Source organism: Leuresthes tenuis, unplaced genomic scaffold (assembly GCF_036924035.1).
Source record: "Leuresthes tenuis unplaced genomic scaffold, fLeuTen1.0.hap1 SCAF_12, whole genome shotgun sequence".
Taxonomy (NCBI): Eukaryota; Metazoa; Chordata; class Actinopteri; order Atheriniformes; family Atherinopsidae; genus Leuresthes; species Leuresthes tenuis.
Window position 1 is genome coordinate 20,403,870 of NW_027325366.1, and position 16,701 is coordinate 20,420,570.

Below are 16,701 nucleotides of genomic sequence, written 5' to 3' on the forward strand. Positions count from 1 at the left end.
AGTAATAGCACCGGTTTTGTATTCTATTTGGAAAAACTGACACCGGTAACAGCACCCTACTATTTCAGTCCTCCCACCAACACCTTAAATGTCCTCAAAAGTTGCATGATTTGAAATCCATGTGCCTTGTTTAGATACTCGACGTGTTTACATGGGGTTAGAAAATCAAATTATTGTCCGAGGCCGACTAAAACCAGACTTCTAAGATGCATGTAAACATGTTAGTCTGTCGAGTGCCTACGGAATAGAACTTGTCAAGGACACGCTTAGAGTTGAATTACTCAGATTACACAGTTTCCTCCCGAGGAAAGTAACCGAAGAAGCTGGTAAACAGAAAAAGAAGCTGGCAAGAGAAAAGAACAACCACAAAATGCAAAGAGTGCAAAATGGAGATTTTGGAAAGTGTCCACTTTGATGCACACCATGGTTCTATTTTGACCGCTAAATTGTTTGTGAGGTGTTTTTTTTTTTCTGTAACTTAATAGGTAAATACTTTGAAGCTTAAAAGGGGCATATCAGCACCTTTCATAGAAGAGTGACATACTTCAGGCATCAAACCAATTCTACTCCTCTCATTGTATACTGAGACAACGACAGTAGTCCAATTAAATAGTTTCGCTCTTGGGAATATCTGTTTATTCCCAATGAACGGAAACATATTAGCTGCCGCTGAATATGCTAGCATGTACTTTACACCCGAAAACATCACCTAATACTTTCACTAACTAGACAAGTTTTTAGGTAGCCATTACTAGTGTGAAAATGTGCGATTTGTTAACTTTCGTGTGAATTCAATACTGACCAAATATTATAGGCGCACCTGTGGTTTAGGAAGTAGAGAGAAGGTTGGTGGTTTGAAGGGTCTTTAGCCAAGTTATTGAATCCCAGATAGGTTCCTTGGTGTATCCTCAGTGTGTTACTGGGTGGATGTTGTATGTGTGTGTATAGAATAAAATGTGTGTTGATAAGGTTAGGAAAGCGTTATATAAATTCAATACGTCTGTGTTGTCAGAATAGAGCTAAATGCCAAGCTCCTCTTATATAAAGGAGGCATTTTGGAACATCTCAGTGGCAAAAAAATAAATAAATAAAATGCTGCTGTAAATAAGAAATTGAATAAGATTTAATTTCATTCAGCAGCTTTAGTGTCAGGGCTCTGGTACTGGTCATGCTGGTTTTCTGGGACCTGTACAAATTGATTGTTCTTATTTAAAAAACTGAAAAAACACCGGGAATCGGATGTAATGACATGGGTATGCAGCGTTTTCCACCTCCATTGTGTGGTTTGAGCAAGGCCTCTAAATTCCAGTAGGTGTACAGTGCTATTTTTGACAGTAATCTGCTTTCAAACTTTAGGGAAACCATCGAATAATCTGTTTTCCCAGAGTGGTGTCAAGAATTCGCTTGCTTACACAGAGCCGAGACCTCAGCCACATCTAAGAGCTATGAGAGGACTTCTAAGACTGATATTGAGCCAGTTCTCATCACTGAACATTAGTGCCAGACATAAAGCTCATGTGGCAAATTGCTGTCGACTGCCCAACAAATCTGAAGAAGCATGCAATGGTTTTGAAATGAGATGTTTAGCGGTCACATAGTCTTCAAGTGTGTACACATACTTTTCCGTATATAAAGTACAGTTGATTGGAGTTTTATTAGGTACAATTTGGACCAATGTAGACTAAACACAACACCCCTGCACTACTTTTGTGAGCCTTTTTTCAGAGTTTTTGATTCTGTCAACCTATATTGCATTCTACCCCCCCCCCCTCTTTTTTTATTTTTTTCTATTGATATGAATATTGGAAAATCTGTCATTATAACACATTGTTTGTGGAGCATCAGTCACTTCAAAACCTAAAGTAATCATAACGTTTCGTCTTAACTTCCCTTGTACCTGTTAAACTGACAGACAGGAGTCCGTTACATCACCTGGTCATGTTTTTGGTCAGAATTCCGCCCTGATGATCCAATTTCAGTTGTTCAAGTGAAGTTGCTCTTGTGCTAGATTTCTCTGCAACATGCAGATGAGGGAGAAATTAAGGAAAAAGCTGGAAAAAAAAACAAAAAAAAAACGACGTGTTATCGGTTATCTTCTGTGTGCTTGTGCCATGAGCCGCCAGTCTTCGATACTTGTGCGTCATTAACGATGGTGGTCTTGTTGCGCTAGCTGCAGCGGTGTCACGTGGCAGCACTGACTCAGCCTGACACAGTCTGCAAAAGCTGCATTTAATCAAGCTCTGCACAGCTTTAATCAGCCCTCTGCCTTACCCATCTCCGCTTGGCTCGTGGTCATCTTTACCCTGACAGCAGATTTATAGGACTGTTCCAGGGAGAGAGAAGCACTCTACAGCCTTCTCTGTATCCCACTTTGGTTTGTCTGCCATTCTCGTAACTGGAGCTCTTATGTAGCACATTCCCTGTTCTCATTCAAAAAACACGAGACACAGAATTCATTCAGGGCTTGATTTGCCTGCTGGTTGCAGCGATCTTTCAGGAAGTGCTCATGTGTGTTTGTGTGCGAGGGCTGTTGGCCTCTTTCCCTCCAGCCTCCTTGTGGCCTTCCTCATCAGCTCCATCACCATATGGAAACAGCTGGTCCTCAGTGGTAGGATGCCCTTTGCGCTACATGAAAACAACCCGGAGGGAGATAGAAGTGCTACACAGGAAGGACGGACATGGGAAGGAGCAGCGGGTGGGCTTGTTTGAGGAAGATTTTGGATTTACTTGTGGACATGTAATCATTGTCACTAAGCCGGTAGAGCTCAGGTTTTTTATTCTTTAAGCATTATTAGGAACATTATTAGGTGTCATTCTTTGCCTGTTAAAGATTAGGAAAGTGTAAAGGTAGGCGGGCCTTCAGCTTCTGCAACACTGTCCTTTTTTTTTGTAAAAGCAAAGGACAAACTGTTTCCTTGACACGTACCCAGACATGGCTCCAGATCATTATCCAAGCCGAGGGGGGAAATGGTTACTGCAAACACTCATATTCTGCAGCTGTGATACACTCTGCACTGATGTAAGCCAGTCACGAGGAAGCAGCCAGGCAGAAAAACTCTCGCTCTGCGCTTGAGAGAATTCTGTCCTATTTGGGTGTCTGTAACACAAGTCTTTCTGTGGAAATCCCTGACATTAACTTGACCTTACCTTGGAACAGTGCTCTTTCTCTGAAGATACGGTGGATTTTTGAGGTTTGTGTGTTTGTCATAAATTCTGTATTTGGCAGTGAGCGGGGAGTTAAGTCACCCTTCAAAGTGTTTGCGTGTGGGATGAGGACAGGGGTGGTCAGGGGGGAGTCCTTTTCCCATCCTGATACTGAATCAACCTCAAAGGCTGCTGGGCTGTCATCAGCGGGACAGCAATGACACTGAAAACTGAAGATCAAAGATGAGGTCCACACCCCTCTAGCTGCGGCGGGGAAGATGGGAGCTTCGCAGTGGCTGGCTGAGCCTTTGAAACCCAGGATGGAAAGAAGAAGGCCAGCAGAAGAATTTCAGACATAAAATGTGATAGTTTGATGGGGTTTGACAGGTCAACAAAGCAGGGCTCACGCGAGTGCTCCTTTGTGTCAAAGCACATTGTGTCACTGGGTAGTCCTTGAATTTTTAGGCCCTCGATAAGCCTATAAAATACCAGAGAGACATTTTGACTGGAATGCTGAGACTGAAATAGAAATGGTTAATGTTACAGTTTTGTGTTGACCAATTTTTTTTTTTGTTCCCTTTTGTTTACAGCAAAAAGCCTCAGGCAAGGTGCTGTTTGACCTGGTGTGCTCCCACATGAATCTTATCGAGGGTGACTACTTTGGCTTGGAGTTTCAGAACCACCAAAAGATGATGGTGAGAAAATTTAGATCAAATCCAGCCTCTTTTTTTTACAGATTCCCAAGACCGTTTGAGTATAAGTTGCTAATCAGGGACACTTTTCTTCTCTCGCAGGTTTGGTTGGACCATATCAAACCCATTATCAAGCAGCTCAGACGTAAGTGGTTCAAAGTGCCGTTCCATCTTCTTGAGAGGAATCTTTTTCTTCAAATTTTTTTTTTTCCTGTAAAATAATAGCCATTGAATCATTTAATAGCACAGTATGAACCTCCCCTTACAGTGTTACAGTGCAAATGTTGTGTGTATGCGATGCATCTGTCCCACGCAGGACCGAAACACACGATCCTGAGGTTTGTTGTGAAGTTTTTCCCCCCAGACCACGCCCAGCTGCTGGAGGAGCTAACCAGGTGAGATCACCCGACTCTGCACAGCATTTTGTCTTCCACTCGGCACCGAAATTTGCATTTGTATACATGTCGGCATGAATTATCTCAGCTGCGACTGAGAGCAATTGTGTAGGCATAAATGAAACACGTGTCCCGTTACCCGCGAGATTGATTCCCTGCTCAACTCCGCCATTCGCGTGTCATAGCTGCCTCGTCTCTGATTTAGTTCTCTGGAGATTAGCGTGGTGGCGCTAATGATTTTCTGTTTTGTAGTTCTGGAGCTGGCTCGTGTGATGCATGTTTTGAGAGTCAGAGTGGAGAAATAATTGATGTGCAGAAGGCAACGCTTGTGTCGTTATATTCAATCAAAGTAGCTGTTTTTTTTTGGTTTTTTTTCCCAACACAGTAACTCACTTAAATGTACGCTGAGCTGCACATTACACGTGACAAATGATGAAAAATAATAAATAATTTTGCAGACGGAAAGTTGCATTTCGATCAGAAGCACCTAGTGCCTTGTCGTCTTTGTATTTGACTGAAATTTGAAGTATTCTGTTTGATGTTACCATTCAGCTGTGGATGTTGTTGTTGGCACGATTCGTTGATGGAAAGCCAACCACTTAATCTGGACTGTTGCATAATGTGATGGCTGTTCGTCTTTGTGGCCAGGTACCTGTTTGCCCTCCAGATCAAACAGGATCTCTCCTGTGGACGTCTGACCTGCAACGACAGCAGCGCCGCGCTGATGGTCTCCCACATCATTCAGTGTAAGGGGCTGCCCCTCTGTGTAGTCCACAGATCTGACAACAGTCTTTTTAAAAACACATTGCTCCTTTTTTGCATGCTGAGCTTATCATCAAACATTGTCATACAACACACTGCGCTCCCTTTCAAATTGATTATCTTTGCGTTGCTATGGAGACCTGTCAGTCGGATGCCTGATTCAGAGCAACCGCACATTTTCATTAGCGGATGTTTCTGTATTTTTACATCACTGAAAATGCCAACTTAAGTGCTCGTTTTTCACTTTTAGAGAAGTTCAGAGACTTGGACCGTTGAAGCCTTTCCGTGACTCTCCACATTTAATGTTGTTTTTCTTGTTGTTTTCTTTGTGACTTATCGTTCTTTTTCCCTTTTCAGCTGAAATTGGGGACTTTGAGGAGAGCCACTGTCGGTCACACCTTCTCAACAACAACTACATCTCAGATCAGATGCCTCTGATCGACAAAATCATGGAGTTTCACTCAAAGCATGTGTGAGTTTCTTAATGTCAACGTTTCGTGTCGTACAAAATTGAAAAAGAAGCAGTCCTTTGGATTCAGTCTGAGTAACTCTGTTCACAAGGTCCGTAAAAGCATGTCTGAACTCAAATTATTCTCCTCAGCCGTGAACAGGAAATGTTGTTGCAGACCTCGGGATTGTCCCACTGGTGTGTTTTATTACACAGGTGACACATTCAGGAAGGCGGCCACGGAATGAATGGGTTCTGTCTGAGAGTGCTACTCGCAGCTCTTTGACCTATATCAACTTAGAAAAGCCAATCTTTCTCAACTTGTTTTACAGTTTCTGGAAAGACAGAGACATGATTTTGTCTTCTTCTCTGTCAACTACAGGCTGCTTTGGTCCAGAAAGAGATTTTAAAATTCCCCTTAACCCAACAAATGACAAACAGCTGGGTTAGTTGGGTAAAAACACGTTTCTGATGGATCTATTTAGAGGTGACTAATGCAGGTGTTTGTGAGAAGGGAAGCTGGGTTTTCTGGGTGCTTTCTCCTCTTCCTCGCGCATTTCAATGCATTTCAGAGTATGTGATGGAAAATCTTCCAGATCGCCTCACACCGTCCTTTTTATCAAACTTTTCCCATCAGTGCTTAAGGTGTTTGATTCAAAGCTATGCCGACTGTAGTCTGCACTCTGTCTCGCAGTGTGTCATGAGCACACAGCGGGCGGCTGCTGCAGCTTCAGAGGAGCTCCATTAGAATCGACTGCTCTCTTTGACTCGCTCTTTTTCCACTGCTTCTCCGCCGATAGCTGCAACTCCAGCTCCTCTGGCTGGGTGCCATGTCGAGTTAAATCTCTCGTTAAGCGCCACACACAGGAAGCAGGAAGGCTTATCCACTGATGAGGAATTAAGAAAGTTAGTTAACGTTTGCAGACTCTCCCTGACCTCCCGCTGCTGCTCCGTAAACTCAGATTAATTCTGGAAACCCAGACTCACTCTGACTTGGTCCTTCACCTCAATTTGCCAGACACATAAGAGGAGGATGAGCCCGGATTTGATTTATTTATCCAGAAAGCCGCCAAAAGGAGAACAAATGCTGCAGATTGCACACGTTAAGTCACAGTGTGAAACCCTAGTACACCCCAGTGCAATTAGGCCTTTTAATTAGGCATCTTCTTAATCTACACTCCTTTTATCTGTATCTTATGTGTATGTATTTATGTGTGTGTGTGTGTGTGTGTGTGTATAATATATATAAAACGTATGTATATATATATATATATATATATATATTGATTTTTTTTTTTTTTTTTTTGCCTACTCAGACATAATTAAACGTTTCTGTTTGTTCTGTGTTGCAGAGGTCAAACACCAGCGGAATCAGATTATCAGTTGTTAGAAGTGGCACGCAAGCTGGAGATGTACGGGATTCGGCTCCACCCTGCCAAGGATCGTGAGGGCACAAGGTTAAGTCTTTCTGTGGCGCACACGGGCGTCCTGGTCTTCCAGGTTAGTCATGTGAGCCCGAACACAATGTGAGCTCAGCTCAGTTGGCAAATGTTCCGATAAAAGCTTTTATTGAAGTTTAATTGCGTTTTTTTTCACCGCCTCAGGGACACACGAGGATAAACGCCTTCAACTGGTCCAAAATTCGTAAGCTGAGCTTTAAGCGCAAACGTTTCCTCATCAAGCTGAGGCCAGATCTAAATGTAAGTGCCACTGATTGCTCGTTTTTCTTGAAACGCACAACGCTTCGGTGCTATAACTTGCATCCTCGTGTTTTCCCCCAGAGTTCATATCAGGACACTTTGGAGTTTCTGATGGCCAGCAGGGACTGCTGTAAAATCTTCTGGAAGATCTGTGTTGAATATCACGCCTTCTTCCGCCTCTTTGAGGAACCCAAACCCAAGCCCAAGCCCGTGCTCTTCACACGAGGCTCCTCCTTCAGATTCAGGTAGAGCCTTTGTATCATAAATCTGTTCTTCGGCAGGACAGCAGACACTTACTGTCTTAATAGTCTGCTAGAAAGGCTCATTATCTCTCTCCTGCTCACCTCTGCAGTGGTCGCACACAGAAGCAGGTGATTGATTATGTGAGGGAGTCTGAGTTTAAGAAGATCCCCTTTGAAAGGTAAAGGCGGCGGACATGTTTGACATATTTGGTTTAAGCAAAGGATTTTCAGGGTGTGTAACAATGACCTTCAACATCCTTTTTGCCAGGAAACACAGTCGGGTCCAATACAACAGTCGCCTGTCTCCCTTGCCTTCACCACGCCACCATGAAGTGCCAACAGAGGTCAGTCTTTTTTAGCATTGTCTTTGTATCTGGGCTTTTATATTAATGCTTATTTTTTCCTGTTAGGTTTCAAGTGAATTTCATTTACAGGGGATGCAAAATGTGTCAATGCAGAGCCTATTAATGCATACAAATAAACACACATTATGACACCTTTTTTCAGATCTTTTCACCTGTTGTTGGCACATTTGGACTTAGCTACTGCATACCTGCTTGCAGGTCTAGTTTACATCCAAATATATATGTGTGAATTTATATCTTGAGCATATACTGGCAAGTATAGGAAATAAATAGACTCTTCAAAATAGAGTTAAAATACACCACATGGTATTGTCAGGCCATTTTTTAGTTAGTTTAAAATGTTTTTAGTGAATTATCTTCTCACTCTCTTCCTCTTCTTCTGCTGTCAGAGTGGTGTTCCCGGGCACAGACTCAGTTCTCCTCCCAGGCGTCACTGGAAGGAATCGGTGCTGGTGAGTGCAGAAGACCCATCAGCTTCACGGATAACGAGGGCGAGCCCATCCCCCCAGAGGAACGGTCACGAAGAACGAACGGGGTCTTTCTCCAGGACAGAAGAGATGAGAGGCTCACCGCAACAGACCCACCCCGGGCATCTGAGCACAGGTCCAGCATCTTGGGCTGCCAGAGGCAGCAGCTATGCCATGCCTTACGTTGACCCCAGTGGTTTAGGTGGTGAATATAACATGGGCAGGGACCAGGCTAGCAGGTCAAATTACAGTTTTAGTGAGGGGGCCATGCTCCGCCGGGGTTCTGGCTATGGGAGCCAGCAGGAACACTTTCAGGGTAGGATGCAAAACAGGGAGCCCCCTTCATCTTCTCGAGCATCACTCAACTTGAGCCACAGGCTAGACCCGTCTCTCATGCAGTCAAAACAAAAAATTGACCAGAATCTCGTCCATAGCGCTATGGATTATGTCTGTGACCTTGATAGAGAGAGGCGGTGCAGCAGCCCCCTCCCAGTTCAACGTGTGATGGATTCAAGGAGTGCCATCATCAGTCCTCTCGCCAACACCATCCATCAAGCACCTTCTCTCAGTCACGTTGAGCAGAATGGCTACGCTCCCCCTCTGTTTAATGACAGTAGATGCTCCCCGCTTCCGAGCAAATCCCCGCGCTTACAAAAACTCCAGAAAGTGCATCACAACTCTGATGCAGACCCACATAAAGGCGCATCCTCAGCAGGACAAGAATCGCATCCCGTCCTGTCTCGTGCTGAACGCATGGCTGCTCTTGAGCGCCGCATGATGGCCAATGGCCTCTCAACACCAGGCAGATCCCGGGCGAGTTTGGGCCAGAAACGATTAAGACAGGCCGGTGTCACACATGTGGGTGCAGTTCAAATGAACGATGGCTGCACGACGAGTGGTTCAGAGTCCAGTGAGTCGGAGGTGGAGAACAAGGGCAACTGCAGCAGCCCCTTGATCCTTGATAATCCAGTAGAGGCTAATTCCCCAATACCAAGGAACAAGTTTTCCTTTGGCAGCCTCCAGCTGGATGAGGAGGCAGATGAGGATGGTTGCTATGCCTTCAGTGATGAAGATGGCGGACCGATTTTCAGCTGTTAGTGAAACGGCCTCCACGGGAGACTGTGAACGATTTTGGTCGTTGTTCAGATGGTCCAATGATATAAAAACCACTGTAGTCTTCTAAAGCACAGCACTTACTACTAGAGCACTTTTCAAACATGCAATGATTCTTTTCAGGGTTTTATTGTTACATAGAGGGACTTTTAACATTCATCCTTAGTTTTCTTAAACTATACTAACATGTCCAAGCAGACATACACCAGACATGTGCCTTGTAAGGAATCTGCACTGAGTAGTTATCAGTTAAACATCTACAGAGACTCTATACAATGTGTTTCTGTTTGTTTCCATTGAAACAAGGATGAATCAATGTGGCAGACCTGCAGAATCGCTGAATGCTCCATTTAGTCTGTACATCCCAGATGCCTTATGACTTCTAATAAGGAACTATCTCGTTTACGGAGTTTGAAACTACCTGTTGATGTCTAATTTACGGAGTAATTGGTAACTTTCTGGAGTATTTGATGCCGGAGCAGAAGCTATGGATGCTCTGCGAATAAAAAGCAACATGCAGATCTGACTGGTATTCGGTTTGATGTATGTTTACAGAACCCTTTGCTAACTTGGAGCAAAGTTTTTCAAGTCACCTTTAACGTTTTACGAATAGATATGTTAGGAATAGGCGAGAAATGACACATGGTGAGTTACAAGAAAGCAGTATTATGTTGTTACGTTTGAAAGGAAAGCAGCGTCTTGGTCAGTTTGGGTTGAAGGTGAACATGTGATGCAGTGGTAGTTTTTTTTTTTTGTTTTTTTTTTCTCATCTGCTCTTTCACTAACTTGATAAGCCCTACACCAGCCATGTTGTTCACATAGTTGCAGTTTTATTAACAAAATGGCACTGTACCTTTTCTTTCGCACGTTTGTCTTCACGCTTATTCATGTTTGATCTGTTTAAGGCAGGAATGATCTCTGTCGCATTTCTGTTCTGTTTTCTCTTCATCTGTCTGCATGAAACTGTTCCATCTGTTTTCATCCCGGCTGTAACTTCATGTGAACTTGTTCTGTCACTTACTGTGTGGTGATGGTGGTGGGAGGGGGGGGAGGGTTGTGGGAGGGAAGATTACCAGTCTGTGGGTTTCCCTTTCCTGCGATGATCCAGCTAACCGTTAATCTTTCCAGAGCAGAGAGAGGATCTGGGTGTGGATGACAGGAGCTTGGGAATATGCAGGCAAATCGAAGCCAGTTTTTTAGTATCTGTGCATGTGTATGTAGTGTTCTTGTGAAAGGCAGTTTAAGGGCAACACCTCATACCGTAGAGCCTCTTGTCTCATCCATCATAGTCGACTGCTTTTGCGGCGCTCGTGGAAATTTTAAGCACTGACATCAAGAGGCATATCCAAAGAGAGGGTTTGTTTAAGAGGTACGTGCATATATAAACCTATCCGTTCGTGTTAAACGAACAAAGCTGCACGAACTAATCTAAATTAGCACCATGGTGCTGGATCACCGCAGCATTAGGAAGCCCTCTCTGGTGCACACATATCTCCCATAGAGCTGGAATGATTGTCACAAAACTCTGTCAATTTTGGTTTGATAAACTCTCACCCACTGGACAAAAAAAACCTGACTTGCTTGGACTCAGAGTCCCAGTTTTATGGGAAAGACTTGCGTGTGTTCTCAGCCGCTGGTGTCCTTCCAGTGCGTGCTGTGCTACACCTCGACTGGAGCGTGATGCACATTATGCTGCTCTGTCTTGGCTTCTGTCTGCGTGCACTCTGCTGTATGTGCTGCGATATACATTTGGCACTTGCGTTATTTACACTGACATTTCATATTTGTGTGCGCACTGACGGTGGAGAGTGTGATCTTCAGGCAGATTGTAAGTCTGGCTAATTAGAACCAACTAAATTAAAAAAACGGAATGTAAACAGATTATTTTCACAGCTTATTGTGCCACAGATTTAATATGAAATTAATTTGCATTGATTTGTTGTTTTCACCTCAACAATAACAGAATCATAACATGAGGCTATTTTTTTTTAATGGATAAGACCTTGAAAATTAAGCGAGTTCACATCTCTTTTTCTCTGCTTTCCCTCTGTCACTCACCCAATCTCAGTGCTCTTTTTAGACTCTCACAGGCCTTTTTATGCTGCTTTCTTCTCAATAAACACATCCTACCAATGTATGTATATAAATACACATGTCTGCGTCGATCACTCATTTGTAGCATTCCTATAGATGTCTGTTTTTGTCTGAGTCATTCCTTCCCTCTGTAGCCTTTAGACTAGATGTAGTGTTTGTGCTGGTTTGAGTTCTTGTAATCACTGTTTTATTTGTGCCGACGCACCGGAGGAAGGCAGAGAGAGTTGGGGAAAGTTGCAGCTTCACAATAGTAAGTAAGCTGAGTGAACATTGACAGTGTAGATCACACCAAGTAAGCTGTTCCTCTTGATCATCCTGTGCTATGCGCCTCAGCTTGTGTATTGATTGACATGCTGTCTCGGCTTTGGAGTGAGTCACGGCTGACTTCTCGCCCTTTAGGCAGATCCCTCCCCTCAGCTGCACCTCGGTGTGTTTTATTGTGGACTGTGATGTCGAGCTGCCCCCCCCCCCCCCCCCCCCCCCCCCCCCCCCCCCCCCCCCCCGTTAATGATCAACATGTTTGCTATATTAGATTATCAATTGAACTGGAAGGTTTTATTAGCACCAAAATGTCACTGCAGCGTCTGTGGAATTGGGCTTCCCCGTAGATCTTTAATTACTAATTAATTTCATTAGCAAGTGATCAATAGATTGATTCAATGTTTATTCGTTAAATGTCAGAAAACAGTGAAAATGTCACGCTTTTTCTATAGTTAAAGGATTTTAATATGTCAGAGATGTCCTAAAACTGAGCAGATTGATCACAATGACATAACCCAGGTGGAGCAGAACAAAAATCACCTGATTTGAGAAGCTTCCCTTGATTTCATACACCGACAATATCATAAGAACTGTCTCCATCGTAAAAATGGAAGTAAGTGAATTCAGATGCTGCTGCTTTGGTGTGAAACTGAAGTGTTTATCTCTCTCTTGTGCGGTCACTGTGTGACTCCACACAGGCGTGGTTTCCCACAGTCCTCACCTGCCCGTCTCCTCTGGACACATGGTGAACGGTCAGAAGTCTCTGGAGCTGGGCAGTCACAGTCCCAACGGCCGACAACCTTCCCCCCTGACCAGCCCGCTGCTCAACGATGCGTGCAGTGTTCGCACAGACGATGAGGATGAGGTCCGGAGGAAGGTTTGTTGACTAGAGCATCAAAGCACAACACAATAAAACAACATTCAATGCAGCTAAAGGCCGCTGTTGTGTTGGCTTCGCAGAGGTTTCCAACAGATCGAGCCTACTTCATCGCCAAAGAGCTGCTGACCACAGAGAGGACGTATCTGAAGGACCTGGAGGTGGTGACTGTGGTAAGATGAGCCTCGCCAACACACCACTCTGCTGTTTGGTTTCCACTGCTCCTGTCCTCCGGGAAGAAAAATACAGATTATTCCGGTTAGCTGCTCCATTGCAGAGCGCCCGCCAAAACACAGAAATGGGCAGTGACACAAGAATACTTTGGCAGATGCAATTTGATTTTTTTTTTTTTTTATTCATTCCACATACTCGAGCTCTGAAATGCATTCATCCGTCTCACTCGAGGCTGTGAATATTAAACTGTTTGTGTTTGAAGAGAAAGATGGATTTCGCCCGCATGTTCCCTCTGCGTGTGCCTCCCTGATTCATTCTTTGAAATTTCATTGGCTGGAAGCAAACATATGGAGAGCGTTTCATTTGATAATGTCTCAAAGTAGACGCAGGAGAAAACAGGATCACATGCGCGGAGCAGCTCATCATCTGCAAATGAGGAGGATGCTCTTTTGCCGGATTTGGAACTTGTTTGCAACAGCAGCTTTAAAAGCTGAAGCCATTCTCATCTTCCACAATACTTGGGTTGACTTTTTATTTTATTTTATGTTATTTTATTTCAATTGTGAGCATTGTGTGTGTGTGTGTGTGTGTGTGTGTGTGTGTGTATACATGCCGTTTTACTCACATGTGCTGGTTGATGCTGTTGAGGGTGAAGCCATCAGAGCAACAGCTGGTGATCTGGTGCCCTTTTAGAAACTCTCACTTTTCCTAAAAATCATTTCCCTTTCCCATCAAGTCCGAATAAAGCTGCTTCCCCCCCGATGCACTCAGAGACACAGCATGCTACCTTTGACTCCAACCTGGCTTAATGAAACAACAGCGTAAGAGTGACTGAATATTGATTCTCTTTTTCATCCTCAGCTAATTAAGGGATTCACAAAGCTGAAGTGCCACGGCAGTAACACAGATAAAGGGATTCTGGAAGCTATTTCTGGACTATTTCTGTGAGAAAGGAGAAGTTTTCACTTAACAACTTTTGAACAAGGGACTACAGACCCTTCTCTATACCCTGACCCAGTCCTCCTAAGCCAGAGGCATGAAACCGCAACGCTGCTTCCTCCCCCCAAAAATACTCAGAGATGGCTATCTTTTGCCATCAAAAGATAACAGTTACAACCCAGTTTAATGCTTGATTCGCTTTCCATACTTACTGCATCCAATGTCGATGACATGGTTGCTTCACCTGCTCAGAGGAGGAAAATGAAAAAGTCTCCTTTAATAGCGGCTTTATATCTGATTTCAGCTCTGATGAATTCCTCTAGTTCTGTATTCATATGCCTGGGAATTGGGGGTTAAAGGCATGTGTGATGATAACACTATCCTAGAATATAAACATTATTTCCCCATCTTTAATAGCTTCCCCATATGTATCTCCCAGTCTTTCCAGAGTGCTGTGGGACAAGATGAGGCGACTCCAGACTCCCTGAAGAACACCATCCTCTCCATTTTCGAGCCTCTGCACAAGTTCCACACAGGTTTTCTCAGGGAGGTGGAGCAGAGGCTGGCTCTGTGGTGAGGCTCATTTCACTTCCAGACTGTGTCCATTCCCTGCAGGGTTGAGAACAAGCCCCGGTGATACGTTGCCTTGGTTTGGCTTCAATTTATCACAACCTCTGCTCAGTTTTTTTAATGACTTCTATTGGCATGCAGCCTAAGAGGGCGACCCAATCCCTTCAGGTGACCTGAGGAGCTACTATCTCTATGGCAACGCCACAACTGGCCTTTTCTTGCCTGTGGGTTTCTGCTGCCTGATCTCCTTTAATGATGTTGTGCTTTATCTGACACACACACACAGACACGCCGCTCGTTCTCACACAAACTCACACACAGACAGAGGACAGTGAGGCGTAAACCCTGTCAAGCTGTTACAATTTACAGCCACTTACCGCGGATGGTTATTTTAGTTCAGGCTTGTGGTATCGTCACAGTCATTAGAACTCCAGATTATAGCTGAAAGTGATACTGCGCCTTACTCCACTGATAAAAACCACATTAAGATGTGTATGCAAATTTTTCAAGCCTACATGTGTCTTTTAACACTTTGCATATTCAAATATTGTCCTAGATGTTGTGGTCGTGATTAGAAAAGCACTTTGTCATGGGGATGGAAAGGCAAGAGGGGGGTTTTCTTTTATTTTAATAAAGGGAGATACTTTTCTTAAAAGCTTCTACTGAAAGGTTATGGCAAATCTGTGAATATCATGAATAAAATCAGTCACGGCAGCCCAAGACTCCTCCATCCTGTATGTGGAAATTCATGCTCAAGGGAGACACCTACTGGTGGGTCCCTCTCTTAAAGTTTGGAGAATCCATTCTAACTTGATGCAAATTTTTGTAGTGTAAAGCTCATCTGAATAATCAGTGGGTACAAAAGTACTTTTATGTGACTTAGTTTATTAGTTCACTGTCCACAATGACAGTTATAACTTTTGTACGACTTGATGGAAAGAAGAGAATATAAAGTTATTTACAGTGGGAAAAGTGGTCAAATGCACAGTTGTGACATTGGTTTATGAAACTCTCTCAGCAGACACACATATACTGGTGTTTCTACCTGATTTTGCTCAACAAAGGTCAACAGTTTTAGATGCACAATGAAACATGGTCTGCACTTTAAAAGACTTTGAGTTTGATTTTGATTCTAAAAAAAGTCAAAATGCCCAGACTGCAGAACTTTTTCCGCCCTTAAACAGTCACCATCAAATTCTCTTCTGTAATAAAAACAGCTGGTGTTATTTTTCTGTTTAAGGGAAGGGCGCTCCAATGCACACATTAAAGGGGACTACCAACGCATCGGAGATGTCATGCTGAAGAACCTTCAAGCCTTGAAGGTGCGGTGTGAGTCCATGTAAATCTTATATGCATCGTAAAAAACCAGGCAGTGCTGTAACACTTCTGCTTTTAGCCTCTGACAGCAAACCTGAACAAGCAGTCTGAAGTTCTGCTGGAGATGGATAAGGCGTGCAAGGCGTCCCGCAGGTTGGAAGGTCTGTGCAGGGACTTTGAGCTGCAGAAGGTCTGCTACATCCCCCTCAACGTCTTCATCCTCCGGCCTCTGCACCGCCTCACTCACTACAAGCAGATCCTGGAGCGTTTGTGCAAACACTACCCAGCTACTCATGTGGACTTCAGAGACTGCAGAGGTGCTACTCTCTTGCCAGAGTTCATGAAAACGCATTTAGATTTCCCTATTCTCCAATAATCTCTCCACTGTGGTTGGTCTGCAGCTGCTCTGGCGGATGTGTCTGAGGTGGTGGACCAACTCCAGGGAAGCCTAATCAAGATGGAGAACTTCCAGAAGCTCCTGGAGCTGAAGAAGGATTTACTTGGCGTTGACAATCTTGTTGTTCCCGGTCGGGTGAGTTTAAAATGGAAGGGAAAAAGATTTCAACTGCTTTTAATGCCCACTTTTTCTATGCTATTTCATAACAAGGACTCGCCTGATTGTTTGTGTTTCATTTTCATATTTTTGTCTCAGGAGTTCATCAGGTTAGGCTGCCTTAGCAAACTGTCTGGAAAAGGCCTACAGCAGCGAATGTTTTTCCTGGTAACGCCCCACTTTCTTAAATTCACATCACTGATCTAATTATTTAGTTGACTGAAGTCATGCTTAAAATTTTGCAACTTTGCTTATCTTTTGCAGCTTGCCTTGGGCAGATGGTGTTGGCAGATTAAGAGCAGCTGCTAAAATAACACATTGCTTTGAATTTTCACAGTTTAGTGTTTTAAACATGTATTTGGTTTGGCTGCTTATAGATTATAGACATGGCAACAAGGATAAGGAATAGCAAAGCATTGTGTGGAAGAGTAGTTTACTGTTCAAGCTTATAATATACCAGCTGTTAGGACAATTGAAGCTTTCACTCACTTTGGAGCTTATATATTTAGGATAGAAATTTAAACAGTCTTCAGGCTCACCCTTATCCATCTGGAGGTTCATTCGTATTGTATTCTGTCCCTTTTCTGC

At 43.7% G+C, this 16,701-nt stretch overlaps 1 protein-coding gene across 2 annotated transcripts in view; it reads left to right on the plus strand.

Moving 5' to 3' along the window:
• LOC140319390 (FERM, ARHGEF and pleckstrin domain-containing protein 1) overlaps positions 1 to 16,701 on the plus strand; it is a 48,397-nt gene that overhangs the window by 24,385 nt on the left and 7,311 nt on the right. The window contains exons 3-20 of one of the 2 annotated variants that reach the window (XM_072397001.1): positions 3,735 to 3,839; positions 3,939 to 3,981; positions 4,153 to 4,231; positions 4,880 to 4,977; positions 5,351 to 5,465; positions 6,794 to 6,941; positions 7,046 to 7,141; positions 7,223 to 7,386; positions 7,494 to 7,562; positions 7,652 to 7,727; positions 8,138 to 8,351; positions 12,382 to 12,560; positions 12,644 to 12,733; positions 14,113 to 14,246; positions 15,484 to 15,565; positions 15,640 to 15,877; positions 15,962 to 16,092; positions 16,213 to 16,281. In XM_072397001.1, the coding sequence (XP_072253102.1) occupies positions 3,735 to 3,839; positions 3,939 to 3,981; positions 4,153 to 4,231; positions 4,880 to 4,977; positions 5,351 to 5,465; positions 6,794 to 6,941; positions 7,046 to 7,141; positions 7,223 to 7,386; positions 7,494 to 7,562; positions 7,652 to 7,727; positions 8,138 to 8,351; positions 12,382 to 12,560; positions 12,644 to 12,733; positions 14,113 to 14,246; positions 15,484 to 15,565; positions 15,640 to 15,877; positions 15,962 to 16,092; positions 16,213 to 16,281 (2,130 nt within the window). Of the gene's footprint in view, positions 1 to 3,734; positions 3,840 to 3,938; positions 3,982 to 4,152; positions 4,232 to 4,879; positions 4,978 to 5,350; positions 5,466 to 6,793; positions 6,942 to 7,045; positions 7,142 to 7,222; positions 7,387 to 7,493; positions 7,563 to 7,651; positions 7,728 to 8,137; positions 8,352 to 12,381; positions 12,561 to 12,643; positions 12,734 to 14,112; positions 14,247 to 15,483; positions 15,566 to 15,639; positions 15,878 to 15,961; positions 16,282 to 16,701 lie in introns of both variants that reach the window. The other variant, XM_072397000.1, reaches the window with a different exon arrangement.